Below are 22572 nucleotides of genomic sequence, written 5' to 3'. Positions count from 1 at the left end.
AAGCCTGCTAATTAAGTTTCACTTTCAAGAAATATCAACCACATGCTTATAATTTTACTTTAGATTTGCATTCACATTCACCTTCATAGAATATAAGGACTTATTTATTTTATGTTTTTAAAAACTATTTTTTATTTTTTAAAACAAAGAAATAAAAACTTATTTAGATAATTGTTTTCAATTTAATTATTTTAAAAAAATTATTTTTTAAAAAAATATAAACAACTTCAAGTTTTTTGTTTTATTTTTCCTATTTTCTAAATGCATGCATTTAACTATTAGAAATTACTGTCATCTTGATCAAATTCTATGATAAATCATTACCATTAACCGCTTGTAATCATTACCATCATTCTATTTTTTAATTCAAAAATTATTTTTTAATTAATATAGCCAAATGAATTTTTATTTTTTTTTGTTTTGAAAACAATTCTAAAAATTATATTACAAAAAAAGATCTTAAAAAAAGGAACAGAAACCAGTTAGATCTAAATATCTTTGACTAGCTTCACTATTTGGGAAAATTAGTAAAAATAACTTAGTTGAAATGAAAATTGGTCTCAAGGACCAAAAATCATTGGAGGACCATGGTTATTATTTTATTCACTTACTACTTCCTCATCTGACTAAATAACCCTTGTGCCCTATCCATTTTCACTGTTTCTGTGTCTCCCTATAGTTGTGCCCCTCCATTAAGCTAAGCTTCAACGAGGCAGCTCCGACGCTGGCAAAATATTTTTTCACTTTCTCACTACCGAGTGATTCCCACAACTCTCACCATCAATTTTGTTCTCCTATTCCTCTTCTTTCAATTCCATTGCTTTTGTTTTCGTTTCATTTGGTTTTCAACTATCGTCTTCCCCTGAATGTAAAGCAAAGGAGAGCCTTACCATTTTCGAGCATAACAAGCTTGAAGAGAAAAATGTTCAAAACTCGTCTTATCCTATACCTTTCCCTTCTCTTGGTGTTGTTTTTTAATTAAAGCCAAGTAAAAAAAATAAAAAAGTATTTGTTTTGTAAATTATATTTTAGGAGAGAAAATTTTTGAAGTTTTTGGGTTTCATATGAAATCCTTTATTATAGGTTATGGAGGCTGTTGCTATAATAGCAATTGTGCTCGTATGTTCAGCTTTTAAAGTTCTTGTTGCTAAACTTTTTAGAAAAACTTCTTCAAGGCTTTGATACTTTTGTTATTGAGGATTTTAATTGTTCCTTAAACTTTTGTATATAAGGGAAGCCCCTTAATTGGCAATGCTTTATGGGTATCATCACTTTGCTTCTCATCAATTTAATAATTAGTTTCATCGAGGAAAATAATGCAAGTAATGTTGCAGCAGATCTCATAACTCGTCATGCTCTAAAAGCAAAGGTGTCATATTTAGCATTTAATTCGTTTCACATTAATGGCTGCTAGCTCTAATTTAGCTTAATTATCAACGCAGTCTAGTTTTCCCTTTCTAATTTGCTTTTCTTTTCTCCATGAAATCAGTTTCCTCACAGTTGCATTTCTAATTTCTATGGTGTTATGGTTCTTCGAGATGGTAGGTGGAATGAGCAAGATGCCTCAATCCTAGTTTTAAGTAATATAATCAATATTAAACTTGAAGATATAATACTAATAGATGCTCATCTTCTTGAGGTGGGATTGTTGAAAATCAATCAGGTAGGTTTTTAAATTGTTTTGTCATATATATAATATTCACCTCAATTGTTGCATTCCTTTTTAGTTCATTTATGAATTCAAATGAAATTACCAATTTAGATGTGATATGAATTATGATTTTGATCCTTGAACTAAGTAAGCTTTTCTTTAAAATATGACTTCATTTTAAGTGAATATTCTTTGTTGATCCTTCTTGTTTAGGCATTATGAGTAGAGCAATATCTTGCTTTTCATTGTCTCCTTTTTCTCTCCTATATTTTTTCATTTGTTTCACGACCAGTGTATAAAAAAGTTGGCCATATAGCACATGCTGCGGTGCATGGCACAAAGAAGTCATTCCTTCATTGCATTACCTCTGTGAGCCATGGCGGACATTTCTCATACCATGGCATGTGGTATAAAGAACTCTTCTTCACTTTTTCCTCCACTTTTGATGTTTGGTTGGCTTGACTTCACTTTGAACCCACATTTAGGGTTGAAATCATAATCAAACACACTTATTAAACCCCTCTAGCCACATATCACATTAATTCACTTAATTACCCTCATTAAGCTTGATTAACCAAGTTTAGATTTTTAGGATGTTACATCAAGCATGCTCGTGAATTTTTTTCCATATTGATTTACATGCAATCCATAGTAATTTTCATGTAATTTTGGGGGATTCACAAGAGTGTGGTCTCTGTATGTTTACTTTTCATGTAATCCATTAAAGATTATATATAAATTATTTCTCAGGCATACTCACAATTTTTTCCTATCTTGACTTACATGCAATCCAAAGTCATTTTCATGTAAATTTGGAGAATTGACAGGAGTGTGCTTTTTGTGTATTTGATTTATATATCATCCACAAGATATTACATGTAATAATTCAAGTCAGAAGCCTTGCACCCAAGCTAGATCCCTTACACCCAAGTCAGAGAGCCTTACACCCATACTATAACACTTACACCTCAAACTAGAAGCCTTGCACCTCAAGTCAGAAGTCTTACATCTAAGTCATAACTCTTGTATCTCAAGTCAGAAACCATACACCCAAGCTAAATCCCTTACACCTTAAGTTAAAATTCTTGTACCTTTTAATTGTTGAGTTTACACGTACTCCTTATTGATTACATGTAATCAAGAGGTATTGATTTTTTTTAACAACATTTCACCTACTGACCAAAGCTCTGATAGGAACACTGTCACTTGTCGGAGCTCCTGGCAATTGAATTTTGTGCCTTAAAAAAAAATAATTGACACAAAGGGATATTTCAGTTATTTGTTTAAATTATTTAATAAATAAAATATTAGCCCCGATCTTTCAAGTATATTTGGTCCCTAGAACCAATTTTGTTTCTAAGTAGGTCTTTTTTGCCAATTTTTTCTTACTGTTTTTATATATCAAATGTGTAGAGACTCAATTTTTCAATTTCACCCAATGCATAATGTCACATGCTACTTGTAATCGAAATTAGTTTCGGGTTATTCAACATTCTAGTTTCCTCTTTCTCGGGGAAAAAATATTCCAATTTCCTTTGACTTCGTTGCTCGAGAGGTGGCTTAGCTAGTTCCCATTGCCAATTTGGCGTGCGTTCCGGCAAACATTTGAATTTTGAAGTGTCAATTTCATTGCTTTGTCGATTGAATTTTTATAACATTTTTTATTTTTTATCTTAAATTGCGTATAATGTAACATAATATTAATTTTACAGCGCTTAATTTATTAAAAAATTAATATTTTAACTTAAAGATATGAAGATAACATAATAAGGTCAAAACAATTTAAATTTAACTTGAATGAGAGAAAATAGATGTGCATGCGGAATAAATATGTGTGTGCGTGAGAGAGAGAGAGACATGAGCAGAATTTTTTTTTCTTTTTGGTTTCTTAAATATATTTGAAAGTAGTCTTATTTAAATTTTTGTTAAACACAAATGTATACATTTTTATTAACGTGAATTCACATGTTGATTTACTATATTATAAGAGACTAACCCTCTCAATTAGATCCAATACCCATTGGTTATATTTGCTGAAATTGGATATGGGCTTTGCAAGCTTCGAATCTGGTCATCTCTCATCAGTCCTTCTTTTGTTTTTGGGTTTTTGTCTTTTGTCAACATCCCTTATCAGTTTATCAAGCTAATCGGTCATCAGCCCAACTTCAGATGAAGAGTGAAGATTGAATTTGCAAGACATTTTTAAATAATTTGCATTTTAATTTGTAAAACATTTCAAATAATTAAGAAATTTTTATCCAAAATATTTTTAGAAGAATGTCAAAATTACTTGTCTTAAAAAAAGTAGTCGTTAGAGACATGATGATTATAACCAAAAAAACATAATTAATGATTGATATTAAAAAGAACAAAGTTAAAAAAAGGCTTTTAACTAATTATTTTTATTCGTAGATGTGCATCAGGTAAAAATACCTTATGATATAAAATAGAGAAGTTCGATAATATTCAATAAGTATATCAAAACATATGGAAACGTATATTATCTATGACTAGCGTAATTAATTAAGTTGAATGAAATATGATAGGAGCTTAAGGTTCAAAGTTCAAACGTCAAACACAAAAAAAAAAAAAAAAATACAGATAATGCCAAACTTAACTTCAAGTCTCTTTAAATTCCGTCCTAATATAGAACAAGCAATATCTTGGGAGGTTTTTTTTTTAAGGAAAAATACATTTAGCACAGTTTATCTTAAACAATAAAGGTTTTAAATAGATGGATGTGCCTGCATATTGATTCTTTTTCTTTTGGGGGGAATGTATGATTAATTGATTATTGATTAAATAAAGTATCAGAAGATAGAAAGAAAAAACAAAAGGACAAGCAAAAAAAAAAAAAGGAATGAAAAAGGTTGATAGAACCTCGGGGAACATCAACACAGGTAAGGTAAGGCTGCAAGGAAGAAAGGGCATGGAAAAATTAAAATGCTATGCTCGTACTACAAGATGGTTCATTTTGGAAAGCAGTCATTTGGCGCTGCCCCTGAAACCCGAGTTGTGTTTAATTCATTCATCATGGAGCGGATGAGATTCTTTGGCCTTGTTTCCGAAGGACTCCTCACCTTTTGGCTCGCATTGAATGAAAATGATGATGTGCAAGGTTGGAGGAACACTTACAGATCCACATGCTGGCAATACGCGCCTTAATTTCGGTTATGCTGAAATGTTGGTATCCCTTGGTAAAAAAAAAAAAAAAAATGTCGGTATCCTAATTCCCTGAAGCGCTTGGTCCTAGAAATCCGTTTAAATACTGTTTGATGCACCACCTGCAAGATGACGAAGAATCAGCACAATGCTTCTCTGCTTGCCAACTAATTAGATGTTCGAGCATCAGGTTTACATTCTGGTGCCCTGGAAACAGTTTTCGTTGGTTGAGCTTCACTTGGCATACCGGATAATTACTATCCCTCTCTTGTCAATAATATGAGAATTTGAAGGTTTTCTTGTGTAGCAATGCATGAGTTATTTTGAGAAGAGCCTTGCTATGTTCATAACTTCATGTTTTCCTTCTGACTTTGGGGTTACTTCCTGATGGAAGAGACGAAGTTGACCCGAGCAATCACACGCAGATTAAGGCAATATGGAAGCACTGACAGTTCCAGTAGATGAAGAACTACTTCACATGTACGAGCGTTTAAGGCCGTGAGAACATTTCAATGAGGTGGAAATAACGGCTCCTTCACATCTGCAGATTTGATCTCGTAAGTGAAGGACCTTGCTAGTGGAGTAGGGAATAAGGATTGAATCTAAAAGATAGGATTTAAATGCCCTATTTAAATAAGAATTTAAATTTTAAAAATAATTTTTTTAAAATGTAACTGAGCTTAAAGGTTTCGTCCTGATAAATTTTGTAAAAAAGGCCTCCAGCCCAAAGGGTCTTTTAAACCAAGTTATATTATTATTAATCTTTTTTCTTTAGTGAAACATATGTTTGAAATCAAGAACTTGTTCGTTTGAAACCCTAATCATACACCCGTTATATTATTATTAATTTTAATTTATTTTAAAATTAATTTAATATAATTTAATAAATATCAGTGTATAATATAAAATTTTTGATATTTTTTATTTTTTTATAATTATTATGTTTGTATATTTATAAAAAATAAATGATTTTTTAATCAAGATTTAAATTTCATTACTAGACTTCTAAATGTGTGTAGTTTAATTTCTAAAAAATTATGAGAATTTTAATTTTTTAATTTCAAAATATTTTAATTAATTTGTAATGCTTAATTTTATTTTTTTTCAGAACAAGACTTGCGAGCCCAATCTTAAACCCTTCAAATAAGGGTCGAGTTTTAAAAAAATAGTGAAAAATTAAAAATCAAGCTTAAGAGCTCAAGCCCTTATGGGCCAAGGTCGCCCCTTTCTCAGCTCTACTTGTAGAGGTGGGAATAATGACTGAGCCTAGAAGCCCTATTTAAATAAAGGTTCAAGCTTTAAAAATAATTTTTTTAAAGTAATTGGGATTGAAGGCCTAGTCTCGATAAGCCCTGTAAAAAAAGATTCAGACCTGGACAGCCCTTCAAGTCTTGTTATATTATTATTAATCTTTTTTTTTTGTAAAACACGCATTTAAAGTTAAGGATTTGCTCGCCTGAAGCCCTAATTCTACACACATTATATTAGTATTGATTTTAATTTTTTTAAAAGTTGATTGATGTTGAAATTGTTGACTGCTTTGTTGAGGATGCTGAAATTGTATGTTACTTTCCAATATCTGCTTCTTCATAACTTCGAAACTACTCCCCTTACTAGACTCAATTGTTAGGATGGGTTGACTTACAAGTTATAGAGGCTTTGCAATCTCAAGCAAATCATTAACCTGCATATAAGGATATTTTTGGATAAGAGCTAGGGTACTCTCATAAGAATAGGTGTGGAAGTGATGGGGTGGATGGTAGTGTGATCATTGCTTATTATATGTCGGGGAACTTCCAAAGGGGTAATAGTGAGAATGATAAGGGGCCAATTCAAATGGTTGTATCATTACCTATTCAGCAAGTATTTGTTTGACAATATAGGTCAACTCATCAATTTTTCTTTTAAAACTATGAATATCATGATAAAGCATAGATGGAGAAAAATCAGTATCAAGGTGATAATCATTCCAAGCTATCTCTACAGCCAAAATAGAATCACTCAAATTAAAAAAAAAAGAAATATAAAATCCTCTCAAGTATATGATCAAAATAATAAAAAAAATTTAGGTAGACCCTGTCCTCACTAAAATAAAAAAATAAAATAAAAGAAACTCCCTAGAATGAAAGTAAGGAAAAAAATGAAAAAATTAAATCTAGAAAAAAAAATGAAAAATAACTTAAAATTTGAAGAAAAAAAAATAGAAAGAGCACAAAAAAAATCACATAGAAAATTCTAATGAATGAGAAAAAAAATTAAAATAAAAATTAACAATCAAACTCAAACAATTAACACCTCTGACTCTCCGACAATGGCGCCAAAATTTTGACACTACTGTCAAATAGTACCAAAATTAATAAAAATTAAATTTTGCAGTAAAACGCAACCTAAGTCGTTTCCTTAAGAGTCAATAGAGTAACTATTTAAATTATGGTTATGAAAAGGTAAATGATGGGGTTTTTTATAATAAAATTAATTAAAAAATCTAAATTAAAATTAGATAAATAAAGAAAATTTAACTGAAAAAATTATCAAGAATAAGTAGCACAATCAATCACAACTCAATCACTTAAACTTAATCTTACTCATCCACAAATTAAATTAATTTTATTTAACTTTATTATTTTAATTTTATTATATATTTTTTAAATTATCATTCAAGAATTAAATAAGAAATTAAGTTATAGATTAATTGAAATCTCCTTTAACCCACAACCTAACAACTGTTTCATATTAGTCACACTAAAAATAAAGTATGAGCAATCACTCAAGTCAAGTCAAATTACTCTTAAATTAATATATCAATTGATTATAGCAAATAAAACTTTAAATAAAATTTATAACCCAAAAATTATATAATAAAGTTACTCTAATAACAATAGCAGTTAAAACATAAAATCAAAGGTAGAGAGAAGACAAGAAAATTAGAATAAAGCTAAAATAAAATTTTTTCTGAATATTAAAGACTGTAATTAAAATTTAGGATTATAGTTTGTGACTAATCATATTAAAAAAAAGTAGCTCTCCATAAAATTAAAAATAAAACAGCAAAGTCGCCTCTCATTATTTTTTTTTTGTCCAAGTCCTCCTCCTTCGTGCTGTGTGTTTGCTATATATATGAGTGATGATTTTGCATACTGTTCTGTGTCTCTCTTTCAATTCAAATCACAGCGTGTGAGGCTTTTCTTTTTAAATAAAAAGAATGATGCGCCCTGTATGTGCTTTTAAAGCAAAATTGCTAATAATTTAATAAAATAATAAAACTATTTTAGATAATCCCAACTAAAAACTACACTAAATAACTTAAAATAAATTTAAACAAAATTTTAAAAATTTAATTATTGATTTGATCTTCAAGTATATCTATATTTTTCTTATCTAAAATAATCTTCATCAATATCTTTTAAATTGAATCTAGAGCACAAATGGAATAAAATTAAATAGCAATTGTGCAGAACTATTAAGGATATTATTTATATTTTAAAATTAAAGATTTAGATAGTTAAAATTTTAAAACTGAATATTGGCTAATAAAATTAAATAATATTTAATTAAATTCAATTAACCTCAAATAAATATTTAAAAGTATAAATTAAAAGGATAAAGATATATAAAATTTTCATTTATCATTTTTAATATAATTTAAGAAATAATAGTGTATGGTATAAATTTTTTAATATTTTTTATTTTTCTATAATTATTGTGTTTGTGTGTTTATAAAAAATGAACTATTTTTAACTAAGATTTAAATTTTATTATAAGACTTCTAAATGTGTGTTATTTAATTTCTAAAAGATTATGAGGATTTTAAATTTTTTTAATTTCAAAATATTTTAATTAATTTATAATACTTAATTTTATTTTAATTTTTTTTAAAATAGGAGCTGTGGTCTTAACTTTAAGCCTTTCAAATAAAGGTCGGGTTTAAAAAAAGGAGTAAAAAATGGGAAACTCATTTCCCAACTCTAGTTCCAGATAAAACCTCTACAATTAACTGCATCATGAATGTTATTAAAGTTATCAGTATCCAGCCTAACCCATCCTTCTTCAAGGGTAAACCATCTAACTATTGTTCTATCGCTCTTTTGGGATAAGAAGTTAATTTTAGTTTGAAGGTATTAGTCTTTGAGTATATTTTGAATGTTAGTGAAAGTAATGTTTTTGTCTTCAATGTCTTCTCTAGAATATATATTTGGGAAAATGATGTTAAAGTCTCGCACAAAGAAATTAATTACTGCAAGATCCATTGACAATTGGACTAAACTGCATTGACAACACAACACAACCAGTTGTCAATGCAATTTAGTCAATTGTCAATGGACCTTACAATAATTAATTTTATTGTATGGGACCTAACTATAATTCTCCCTATATATTTTTCCACTTTTCCTTTCATATGTTCCAACACACATGAACATAGAGTCTCTATTGAGAGGTTTTCCTTGCACATACATTGCACACATCATTCTCCATATTTCAAATTATTCAATCTCATAAAGGAAGAAAAAAGAAAGTATTAAGTTTAGATTGTACAACTATTTTTACCCAAACCTCTCTAAATTTTTTACAATCTCTTAATATATGAATGGTAAAATTTAAAGAGTTATATCCAAATGGGCATATCTTGATACAAACATTGCCCTTATTAGAACATGTGAATTTGGATTAAAGATAATCCCAAGCCGCTTTCTCGAAGAAGGATTTAACTTTCTCCTAAATAGGCTATTTTCATATCTTAGACTATATCTTAAAGTTGTTACTGTCGCAATGATTTTCAATAGTCTTATATGTAAATTTAATGATAAAGCTGCCATCATTACAAAACCTCCAACATAAAATATCGTCATCTACATTAGATTTTGGAAGTTGAACAACAATGATATAGTTAATAACATTCAGATACAAATATCTACACAATTGATCAATATTCTATTTTCTTGTCTCAAAGCAAAAATCAAAAACTTTCGCATATGAAATAAAATCTACCTTAGAAAATGCATACTTTATAAGGAATTCAAGAAAGGAACACCATTTATCGAACCAATAATATTTGTTCCCCCTCCCCTACCTTCCAGCCCACATGACACACGTACAGGGTCCTTAATCAAAAATGAACTTGAATTGGAGACTCTTATCGGGAAGAAATGAGCTTATAAAAAAGATACTTCCCGATAAGCCCTTAAATTGCAAAAACATGGCCTTTTCCAACCAAAAAAAAGTTCAAAATTGAAGAAATTAGACATCCTCCACATCATCAACAATTGAAATGACAGAAAGTAAAGTTTCCCTCCATTGTCCCAGCAGTACAATTTCGTATTTAGATCAGTCTTTCTGATTTTCTTTAAAAAATAGTGAAATCATGAAATAGCATCGAATATCTAAATCTAATCTTTGCAATCTGGCACTCAATCCAATGACAGTCAGGGGTTGGTACCCTTTAAAACACAGATGTCAAACTTGAATGCCGAACTAATTGATTCAGAAAAACCTAACAAGTACATAAGACAACAATCACCTTAGGATACGGAAATATACAAATAAAATGAGAAAGACGGTCAGATGACAGCGTCCTCTAAGCCCGCTCGCCTCTAATTCTCCGAGCGAGTTGAATGTCCTTAGGCATAATGGTCACCCTCTTGGCATGGATCGCACACAAATTGGTGTCTTCAAACAACCCCACGAGGTAGGCTTCGGCAGCCTCCTGAAGCGCGGCCACGGCACTGCTCTGGAACCTTAGATCGGTCTTAAAATCCTGAGCAATTTCTCGAACCAAACGCTGAAATGGGAGCTTGCGGATCAAGAGCTCAGTGCTCTTTTGGTACTTTCGAATCTCTCTCAAAGCCACGGTTCCAGGCCTGAATCGGTGGGGTTTCTTGACGCCGCCGGTGGCTGGAGCCGACTTCCGAGCAGCTTTGGTGGCCAGCTGCTTGCGGGGGGCCTTGCCACCAGTAGACTTGCGGGCAGTTTGCTTAGTTCGTGCCATTGTTGAAATTTGAAAATCAGATAGGAGATGCTAGAACTGATTGGTAGCGAGAATGGGGGGTTGAGTCGGCGTTTTTATGGTTGAGGTTTTAGAGGGCCTGGAGATTGAAAGTTTGGCGGTAGCGACGACTTGGGTTTTCGAAATTTGAATAAGAGCCACGGATTAGGACTAGATGGACGGCCAGGATTCGATTGTGACAGGAGCACGCGGATTGCAGCTTTCTTAACTTTGCCCTTTCGAGCTCTACGGGCTGCCCGAGGAGCCGTGCCCCCCGGCAGCACCGCTAACTCTTTTTTCCTTGAAAAAATTGGATACAGTTTTACACGGTAGACTTATTTACAAATTTCCGCCCAAAAAATTTTATTTATAAATAAATTTTAAAATTTAAATATCACAAGTTTATTGAAATTTAAGTGTAATTTAAAATTAAGATATAAAAATAATAATATCTTTATTAAAAAATATATTATATTAATTAAATAATTCATAACCATTTTGTCAATAATTTATAATTGTCAATTTAATGTTTTACAATTATAATTTTATATATTCAATAGTTAAAATTAAAGTACAATACAAGTTTAATATTAAATATATATAACTATTTTATAAAAAAATTAGAATGATCACTTTAACATTTTATAGTTATAACTTTACATGCATTTAGTGTGTTATTAGTAAAATTTATCACTAATTATTTACGACAATCTCATTAGTAATTCACAACTATCATTTCAATATCTTACAATTATAACTTTATATATATAATAGTTAAATCAATCATGTGTTATTTAAAAAGTTCAATATTGATTATTTTATAACAAACTGATCACATATCTAATGCTTGAGTGATCCTATAATTATTAAAAATACATTATCAGTTTAACTATTAAATCTGTGACACTACAATTATAAAAAATTGTAATGATAATTTTAAATTATTAATGGGCTAGTTGTAAACAATTTTGTGTTGAGTTTGCTAATAATGCATAATCAATTTAACTATTAAATATATAAAATTATAATTATAGATTACTTATATAATAAGTGTATACAATTGGTGTTAAAATTATATCTATTCATCAGGTACTAGAGCTCTAATGATCAATTAAATCATTAAAGGTGGTCGGGGGGTTTGAATCCTATACCCCTTGGCCACCCAACAAAATAATGACTTTTGAGCCATCAATATACTTTAATTATAGTGTGCCAAAAAATGGTGTGTGTAATAGATTTAATAATAGGTCAATTACATGTGACGTGTTCTAAAGAACAAGTTATTGTTTGAAGAAAAAAAATAAACCATCATTTAATTTTAATAAGCATCAATTTCATAATTAATAATAAGTCCATAAAATAAACTTGATGAATAAGTCATCATTAAGGGATCCTCGTTTCATTTTAGCAAATAACAAGTATCAATTTTATAATTAACAAGTTTATAAAATTATAATTTTGCTTGAGATAAACTAGTGATAAAATTTGGTGAAGGTGCCATCGTTTGGAAAAAGGCAAGTTCCCCATTCCATTTTAACGAGCATCGATTCTATACAACAACAACAACAACAAGCCTTTATCCCACTAGGTGGGGTCGGCTACATGGATTGCAAGACGTCATTGTGCTCTATCATTTATTAAGCTTTTAGAAATATTATTAATTAAGAGATCACGTTCAACAACTTCCAAGAGTGTTCTCTTAGGCCTTCCTCTACCTCTCTTAATCGGACTCAAAGTTATATGTTCCACTCTTCTCACTGGTGCCTCCCTTGGTCTTCTTTGTACATGCCCAAACCATCTCAACCGATTTTCTACCATTTTTTCCTCAATAGGTGCCACCCTCACTTTTTCACGTATGTGCTCATTTCGAATTTTATCTTTACGTGTATGTCCGCACATCCATCGTAACATTCTCATCTCTGCTACTCCAACTTTATGCTCTTGCTGTCCCGTTAGAGCCCAGCATTCACTACTATATAACATTGCCGGTCTGATAGCAGTACGATAAAACTTTCCTTTAAGTTTATTAGGCACCTTACGGTCACAAATAACTCTTTTAGCTTTTCTCCAATTAAACCACCCAGCTTGAATTCTATGTGAAATATCTCCACTGATTTCGCCATCATTTTGGATAATGGCTCCCAAATATCTAAACTTTTCCACTTGTGGTATAATTTGATCTCCCAATTTCACTTCCAAATTATTTTCGAATAGTCCTTTATCAAATTTACAATATAAATATTCCGTCTTACTTCTACTCAGACGAAAACCTTTCGACTCCAATGTCCTCCTCCATAACTCAAGTTTGCAATTAACCTCTTCTCTTGTCTCTGCTATAAGAACTATATCATCCGCGAAGAGCATACATTTCGGGATTTCCTCTTGAATATGTTCCGTCAAAACATTTAAAATCAAGTTGAACAAATAAGGACTCAGAGATGATCCCTGATGTAGCCCAATCTTTATAGGAAAATCCTTTGTTTGACCACTAGGCGTTCTTATACTAGTTTTTACCCCCTCATACATATCTTGTATGGCTTTAATATAAGCAATCCGTACTCCCTTTTTTTCCAACGCTTTCCAAAGCACTTCTCTTGGTATACGGTCATAAGCTTTTTCCAAATCAATAAAAACCATGTGTAGATCTTTATCTTTACAACGATACTTTTCCATTAATCCCCTTAGTAGATAAATCGCCTCTGTAGTTGATCTACCTGGCATAAAACCAAATTGATTCTCAGAAATACTTGTCTCCAATCTCAACCTGAACGAGCATCGATTCTATAATTAACAAATTCATAAAATAATATATCACAACACTTGTTTTTCTCAAATAAGGTAATTATTTTATAGACCTCATAATCACGAGGTAGATGTTTGCTAAAATGGAATAGTGACTCCCCCTTTTTAAATTATGACTGGTTCAATGGATAATGACATTTGTCAACAAGTCAATGTAAACAATAAATTTACAAATTTAATTTTTCATGGTACGAACAACAAATACCAGGCGTATTAGAGATATTAAATTTCAATTGACAACAAAAAAGGTCCTGAGCTCCCTTATCTTAGTCCTTTTGGATGTAAAAAATACACAAGGCTTTGATAAAATAAGTGTTTGATTTTTATTGAAATACGAAGTGTTATAAGTTTAGATTGAAAGTAAAACTAAACTAATAAAACTAAAGGTTAAAGGTGCAAAATGTGAGTTTTTGATTGAATATTGATTGTCTTTCTTTCGTGTCTTCATCTTTTATTTATAGTGTCATAGTAGTAGTAGCCTCTTCCTTAAGATATAGAACATTTTGCTAAAGAATCAGGGATCATGTGAAACTCATGGCATGGTCTTTATTCTGTATTTTTTTTTTGTAATCAGCATGTCTCACCGAGATACTTGAGCACGATGTCCATGAATTTTGAAATTACTCAGGATCGTGTCTTTATGTGCCAACGGTCCATTTTTTGTAACTGGTAAAATTCCGGTATGTTTACTTTATCGTGGCCTTTATTGAGTTTTGAGGCCAGCCCTTTTATTCCCATTGAGGCCAACTTTTCAGTTACTTAGCTCAACTAGCCCTGTGACCTATTTGAGTGATGTTTCATATTTTAACTTAAACAATAATGGATGCACATGTAGAAGTATTCAATATAGATGCATGTCGTCCTGCTTAAGTGTTGTGGTTAACACACATGTGGAATTTGACAAGTTAATTTCTTCCTTTTTTTTCCCAACAAAACTTGCCACTCACAATTGTTGTTATCATTTTGTCCGAAATAAATAAATATGTGAGTATTGTCATAATGGAATTGTTGCTTGTTAAAATATAATTGAGACTTACTATTTTTCAAATAGTTACTTATTAACAAGAATACTGATGGATGCCTTAATCATATTGGCACTCAATTAATTTAAAATTAACTTAATATATTATAGGTCAACCCTATGTCATTATTTTCAAGGAACAATTTAGATATTATCTTAAATTTTTTAGCTATTTAAAAACTAATATAAAAGGATCTAAAACTAAATGTTAGATTTTTAAACTAAAATGTAAATGAGAAAATGTAATTTATGCAACTAAAGCTACCTAAATGGATCTTAATGCTTGCATCGCCTAAAATGCTATTATGCAATACATGTGTCTTAAATTATGATCGGGAGGGTTTTGAGACAAGAAGAATGCCATGTAAACTAAAGAAATTAATTAAATGGCAAAAAGGATTTATTCGCCAAAAATTAAAAAAAGTTTGATTCAATTTCAGTAAATGAGACAACTTAAGACTTTACATGAATTTAACTTTTTTAACTTGATTCAATCAGCTAGACCAAAGGGAAATGAAAGAAGAGTAAAATTAATAAATTCAATTACTTAATTAAAGCAAAGGAACCCTATAGGCATAAAGTCTAATACTTAATTCATAAATAACTCAAAGTGAACCAAATGCTACAACTATGGATTGGGCAAATTAAATTCATTAAAATCAATGATGGTTAATTCAAAATAATTTTAAAAAATATGTTTAAATTATCTAATTGAACAACTAGATAGGTTACCAACTCAATTAAACAATTAAGAAGTAAAAGGAATTACCCAAATTTACAAGAAACACCACAATAACAGTTAAATTAATAGTGAGAATTCAATTGTTAATTTAATTGACGAAACAAGGGCATATAAACATAAATTTTATAAATTCACGCAACACAAAATCATTCCACATATCAATCAAACCCAAAATTTAAAATATCTATAATCTAAAATTAGATTGCACTTAAATATTACAACTTAAAATCATTTAAAATTAAATAATTTTAAGCTTTTGAATTAAAAAATAAATAAATAATTACTTCCTTATAATCTTTAAGTGTAAATTTTAAGCTTTAATTTTCCATGTTTGTTCTAAATTGTCTCTCAAATTAACTCAAGTTCTCATGGACGAAGCTCTTCCTCCAAACTCCAATCAAATCACGACCATGGTAAATAATTAATGGATATGGAGAGTAGTTGCTGGGTGATGAAGAGGTGGGGTTGGCATGTGAAAATGGAAAGGAGAATGAACGAGAAGACAGCCCCTGCAATCTCAATCCCTGGAGAAAGAGGAGAGATGAGATGTTGGAATTAGTTAAAAGTTAAATGAGGAAACGGCCGTTTGTGTGCGGCTGAGTTGGATGGAGAAGAAAGCGTAGATGTGACGCTGATTGAAATTGGAGAAAGAGAGACGCTGGAGATGGTGATACTGGACATGAAGCTTCCGCCGAAATCAAAAAAACCAGAGAGCCCCCAGCAAAATGCAGGTGGTGGCTGAGAGTGAAGAATTAAAAATTTATAATTTAATAATTAAAAAAAGGATAGAAAATTGAGAAAATTAACTCAATGGCCTCAAAAAATACAACTCTTAAAAATTATGGATGAAGTTTTTAAATATTTTGGAATATAGCTCATTCATAAAATCAATTAAATATGTTTTTTTTATCCTTAGAATATATTTATTATTAAAATAGAATATATTTGATTTAACTAATCTTTAACTGATTGGATCTTTTATTTTTATTATTAAAAATTATATTGTGTGTGCTCCCTCTTTGATTTATCATTTTTGAATATTTTCTTCATCAAATTTTTAGATTTGATTTTCTTGGATCATCATATTTATCTCTCATATAGTATTTTTCTTCATTAGAATTTTTAACCTCATTTGCCTGGATCATCATTTTTATCACAAAGCTTTTTCTCTTTCTCCCTCTCTGTTTTTCCCAGACATTACGAAGAGAACATTTAACATTGAAAAAGAAACTCCATTACTAATCTGCGATACTATATCATTAATATATGACTATATATCAATGATAAATAAATTGATAAGTTTTCACTGATATGACTTATATATGAGTGATATATAATAATATATTACTGATATAATATCGTAGATCAACATAATTAAATAATCAGATATAAACTTGTTTAAAATTGATATACAGTCGTATATTAATGATATAGTATCACATATCAGTAATACAAAAAATACATAATTATTTTTCCAAAACAAATCAGACAAAATCTCAGAAAATCCTCGCTTGAACTCTGGTTCTTGTAATAGAGTCTGACTGAAATTCTTCACCTTGAATCAGTAGCTTTAGTGTGGCTTTGTGTAGAAACTGTAATTTTGAACTTCCTCACCTCACATTCATGATTTTTCAACCTGAATCTGTAGCTTCTAGTCTACCTCACCTCGCGTTTTTGTGATCTCCTGGCTGAATTTCTAACTCCATTTATCTATCAGCGTGAGCTGTTTCACTATCTACTGTTGGTTTATTCACTGTTGTGATTGAGAGTGCAGTGTCATCTCCACATCTCCGGGTGGGTGAAAGCAAAACCAATGTAAAAAAAAAGAATCAGAGTATTGTGATATTTAAGAATAGTTTTGTTTTTTACATTAAAGGTAAATTAGAAAACGACCATTATTTTAATTTAAAAAAAGAGAGTTATTAGTTTTATTTAGCCATATGATGTTGGCTAAATTTTCTAAAGCCCCTAGAAAATTTAAGAAAAATCTCAACCATTAAATTTAAAAAGAGTTAATAAGAAAACGAGAAAGGTGTGAAAGTTCTTTTAATTTTTTTGGTTAAAAAAATTCATTATACCCTTAATAAATATTAATAATTCCTTCCTTGTATTGTTTCTTCACAACCCTTTGATGCTCTTTAAATTATTAAAATTTAATTTTTACCATTGAGTTTCATTAATTTGATTTTCAAATCCTCAAAAAAAAAAAAAAAAATGCACCCATTAATATAGATTATGTCCAAAATAAATCTTATATCTCATAAAATATCTTCAAGTTAATTTTTTCGTACGATTATAGTTTTTTTCACAAAATGGCCAAAGACTCAATTAAAGTATTATAATTTAAATTAAGCTCAATTAAATATTAAAAAATTAAAATATTTTAAAAATAGAAAAATAAAATTAATTATACATTAAAATACTAAAAATGTCTTACATCTTTTGACCTTTAACCCTTCAATATCTTAGCTAAGGGAGCAAGTAACATATTAGCTTTAAAAATATAAATAATATATGAGCAATTTATATTTATATAGTGTATTTTTATATTTTTTTGTAAATTAATCATTTAAAAAAATATTATAAAACATTAATTTAAATTTTATTATACTTAAAAATACATTGATCAATACTATAAGCAATTTAAATAATAAAAAATAAACTTATTCAAGGTTTTTTAAATAACTTATTTTACACCCCCTCCGACACTTATAGGATATTGATAATTATTTCAAATTCATGATTTTAAACATAAAGTTAGTTGAGGATGTAATATCTTAAGAAATTGTATATATTTTTTAATTTTATCACCCTTATTAAATGCTTTATATTTTTTTTAATAATTTTTTTAAAGTGAAAATAAATAAAGTAAGGATATAGTTAAAGAAAACAATTAGAACTACTAAAGTTTTTATATTTTGAATAAGTAATGTTTATAAAAATACATAAATTATGAATAGGATTAATGAATGAATAGGATTCTGAATTTTTGCTCATACATCATCATAAACCTTAAACTTTTAAAATGTACAAAATAAACCATCAACTTTTAAATTCGTAACAAAATAAATCCTAACCGTTAACTTTTTTAACAATATTACTGTTCATGTAGGGCACTGCTCACGTGGGCCTTGGTTAATGTTGATATGTCATTATGAATTAGTGCCATAGATCCTAAACTATTATGTTAGTAGCATTATGAACCCTGAACTATTATGTTAGCAGTGTTTTAGAATCTAAACTTTAAAATTTTAGGTAAATTATCCCCACCATCTATATACAGAATGTTGACTATTATGTAAATTAAATTAGCCTCAACATAGTTCGCTGTGATGAATTATCATTGGCCGTAATGAATGACCTATAATTTTGTGAAATGACATTTTTTGCCTCTTTTTTTACAATGTTTTTCAAATAATTGGTATCTCATGCTTCTGTATACTTTATAATTCTAATTTAGCCTTATTTTAAATAATATTTATTTATTTAATATTGAAAATTTGGAATCCCATTTGAGAAGAAGTTTAAGTATCATCGAATTTTACAGAAAATGGATGCAAAAGTCGATGGTTTCATTAATGAATTTAAAACTTAAATTAATTGGCTAATCAAATTTATCAAATATTTAAACTTAATTTCAAATAGGATCTCAAGTTTTTACCATTAAATAAAACAATATTATTCAAAATAATATTAAATTAAAGTTATAAAGTTTACGGAAGTATCAGATACTAATCGTTTGAAAAACATTACAAAACAAGGGGCAAAAAATATCATTTTACAAATTTATTGGTTGTCCACTACGACCAACGATGTATTCACCACAGCGAACCATGTTGAGGATAATTTGATTATATAATAGTCAACATTTTATACATAAATGGTGGGGGTAATTTGTTCAAAATTTTAAAGTTCAAGGTCGAGAACGCTACTAACATAATAGTTCAGAGTTTAAAATGCTACTAATATAATAGTTTAGGGTTTGTGGCGCTAATTCACAATGACATGTTAGCATTAACTAGAGCTCATGTGTACAATACCCCCGCATAAACAGTAACGGTGTTAAAAAAATTAACAATCAGGATTTATTTTGCTACGAATTTAAAATTTGAGGATTTATTTTGTATATTTTAAAAGTTTAAGATTTAAAATAATTTTTGAATAAAAGTTTAGGATACTATTTACTCATTAATCATTGAAAATAAGAGAGGGAATGTATTTAATGTATAATATATTATATATTCATACAAGCATTTGTGCATGCACGTGCATATGAATTTCACTGGCATGGCAATCCACTCCTATTATATGGACCAAGCTGGACCTCGCCGAGGGGCATGGCCCCCCTTAGCTATACTTAGGTTGGCCCCCTGCACACAGTTGCATGAACCCAGATCCCTGAGGTCATGTTTGGTAGACTAGAATTATAGAGATGGAAATAAAATTGAAAAAAAAATTTGAATAAAGTGATGTTTGGTAGACATGAATCATAATTTTTAAGAATTTCAATTCCATGAAAATAGGTTGAATTGGATTCTTTGTTTAAAGCTATGGAATCAAGGACAATTCCATAGAATTGTGACTTTTAAGACACTTTTACCCTCATAAAAATTATAGAAAGAAAATTTTACCCTAAAAACATATAACCCTAAACACACCCAAAAATGACCACACCTAATTATAATATATGTGTGTACGTGTAAAATATAATACGATATATGTATTTATAATATTTCTTCTATAAATATTTTACTTATATATAATATTTATCATCTATCTAATATTTTATTTATATACTAAACATCTGAGGAAATTAAAATATTTTTTGTAAAATATTTTACTTATATATAATATCTATCATCTATATAATATTTCATTAATATATAAAATACATAAGAAAATTAAAACACAATTAAGCTTTTATTATGTTTTATTTTAATTTCTATATAGGGGTATTTTTGTCTTTTAAGTATAATTTCATTTTCATGTCTTATGTACCAAACAAAAATAATATAAGGATTCTATCTAATTTTTTTGACATACCAAACATATTTTTGTAATCCAATTCTATTTCAATTCTAATTTCAATTTTAATTTTGATTTCGATTCCAATTTCATAAAAAACCATTCAATTATACCAAACGAGACTTAAAGAAGTCAATAAAGGAGAAGAGCTAGTATCCCAATTGCGCTATACTACTACCCTTAAAAGAGGAGATTTAGAAACACGCAATGGAAGTAGTTACAAATATTTTTTTTAAAAAAATTCAGTTACGAATATGAATCACACATAAAATTAAAGAGTAGAGGAAAATTATTAAACCTTCAAACATCCTAATGATCTTACTCTCGGTCTTCAGATGCTTAAACGAGCTCCCCGGCGACTTTGCAAGCAACTTAGAGGATATACTCACACGAGATCCACATAACTCAGATAAGCCCTTGGATGTATTGGTCATTGTCAGGATGAGCTTTTCATTAGACCTCTCGCCGTTTTATTTTCACTCCCTACTGAATACATCCTATCTTGCCATTTAAGCCTTTAAAAACGTATACATTTTTCTTATTTTTTTCGCGTACAAAACATGCTACTGTGCTTTTATATTCGCCCCAGTCATGGCGTTCTTCGAGTTCATGATTTCTATGATTCTATCAATGACACACACTCTATGCCCGTGTTCACCTGTGCATGTGGTCGACAGCACCTTATCCGATGCTAAAACTTCCTGTTTGTGTTTGGACGAATTACGTGCCCCATAGGTTGTCAAGGATCTCAATGCATCAATATTTCTTTTATTCATCAACATATTTCCCTTGTCCAGTGATTTTTCCGGTCACTTTACCGCTTTTTCCAGCGTCCGTACTTTTCTGAAATTTGATATGATCCTCGTTTTTTTAACATTATTCCCAACCTCCCATTCCCTGCCTGTAATTGCTAAAAGTATCAAAAAGTCATGGATGGCATTTGGGTATGGCAGATTCGCTAAGAGTGGGATTTAGTTTTCTCTTTTAGTATACAAAGCATGTTCATTCCGACCCGGGTCAACCGAAGAAGATAGTTCTTTAAAATAATAATAATAATAATTTCAAGGCACACCGTAGAGAACGGGCCAATACCAATCTGAGAGAATGAGAAATATAGATCAGAGCCCGAATTGTTCCCAATTTATTATATTCGGACCTGGGTTAAACAGTACGTGATTCTGAATTAACTATTGAAAGTGGGAAAGGGAAAAGGAGTGCGAATTCAGGATCATTAATATTGATTTCATTCTTGTGTGGTTGTTATGAAAAGTATCAACCACAAGTGAGTTGGAGCCGTCATCACTTTAGCCTCCATATTATAGGATAAGTCCGAAAGGAATATTCATATTTTACCCCCCGCGGGCAAACCAAAAGTACATCATTTGAGCCGTGAATTCAATAAGCATTTGCTTTTTCTCGCACATCTCTCTCTTCTATTATGGCCATACTTTTATAGTTTATCCCTCTGATTCGCTCGCGCGGTTGCTGCAACAACATCCTCACAATTTGCTTTCAACGCTAATGCTCTGCTTCACTGTCCCACGCACGCACAGTAACCATACCATATTAATTATGCCTTGATCTCTTCTGCCTGATGCATCAGCCACCATGGGATCAATGATACGCACCTTGCCCAGTGCTGCCGATCAAACAACGTGTGAGAGCTATGTTGCTACATTTCCCTTCTAATTCTCTTCCATGATTTGAAACTTGAAAGTGATTAGTGGTTTTCAGTCTCAGCTTCCATTATTCATTCATATGCTCCATTCACAAGATAAAGTTTGCCACTTTTAACATTTTCTTTTCCTCTTGTTTCTCACACGTTGTTGGCAATCTAGGGTGGATCAGGATATTATATTGATACGAGCACCAATCTCAACCCTTCCACGCTAATCTTATTTTTTCTCGCCATTATTTTAAGAAAGAATTTGCTTCATTGCATGGTACTGATTTTTATATGTTTAAAATGCCCTGTCCTACAACTTTTGCGGTCATGCATGGCCTCTCATTCCCAGTTCCGCACGACTCTTTTAACCCCGAATATTATAATGTTGTCATTAACGGGGGCATGACCAATCAACCTCATTAGTTCACATGAAATTATACTACTTATTATAGTGAGTGTCTGCTCAGCATCCTTATATTTGCTTCGTTGACCCTTGTAATTTATTGAATAAACAAATCATAGA

At 30.2% G+C, this 22572-nt stretch overlaps 1 protein-coding gene across 1 annotated transcript; it reads right to left on the bottom strand.

Annotated features, from left to right (window-relative positions):
* Positions 1-10264: 10264 nt before the first annotated feature.
* LOC129321073 (histone H3.2) lies at positions 10265-10861 on the bottom strand. The gene has a single exon (XM_054966801.1). The coding sequence runs from the start codon at positions 10794-10796 to the stop codon at positions 10386-10388; it is 411 nt and encodes a 136-aa protein (XP_054822776.1). The 5' UTR covers positions 10797-10861; the 3' UTR covers positions 10265-10385.
* Positions 10862-22572: the final 11711 nt, after the last annotated feature.

The sequence above is a fragment of the Prosopis cineraria genome, unplaced genomic scaffold, assembly GCF_029017545.1.
Source record: "Prosopis cineraria cultivar Desert tree isolate PC_DT_omini unplaced genomic scaffold, ASM2901754v1 PC9, whole genome shotgun sequence".
NCBI lineage: Eukaryota > Viridiplantae > Streptophyta > Magnoliopsida > Fabales > Fabaceae > Prosopis > Prosopis cineraria.
The sequence above is the reverse complement of the archived record's forward strand: the minus strand, read 5'-3'. Positions and strand labels throughout refer to the sequence as shown.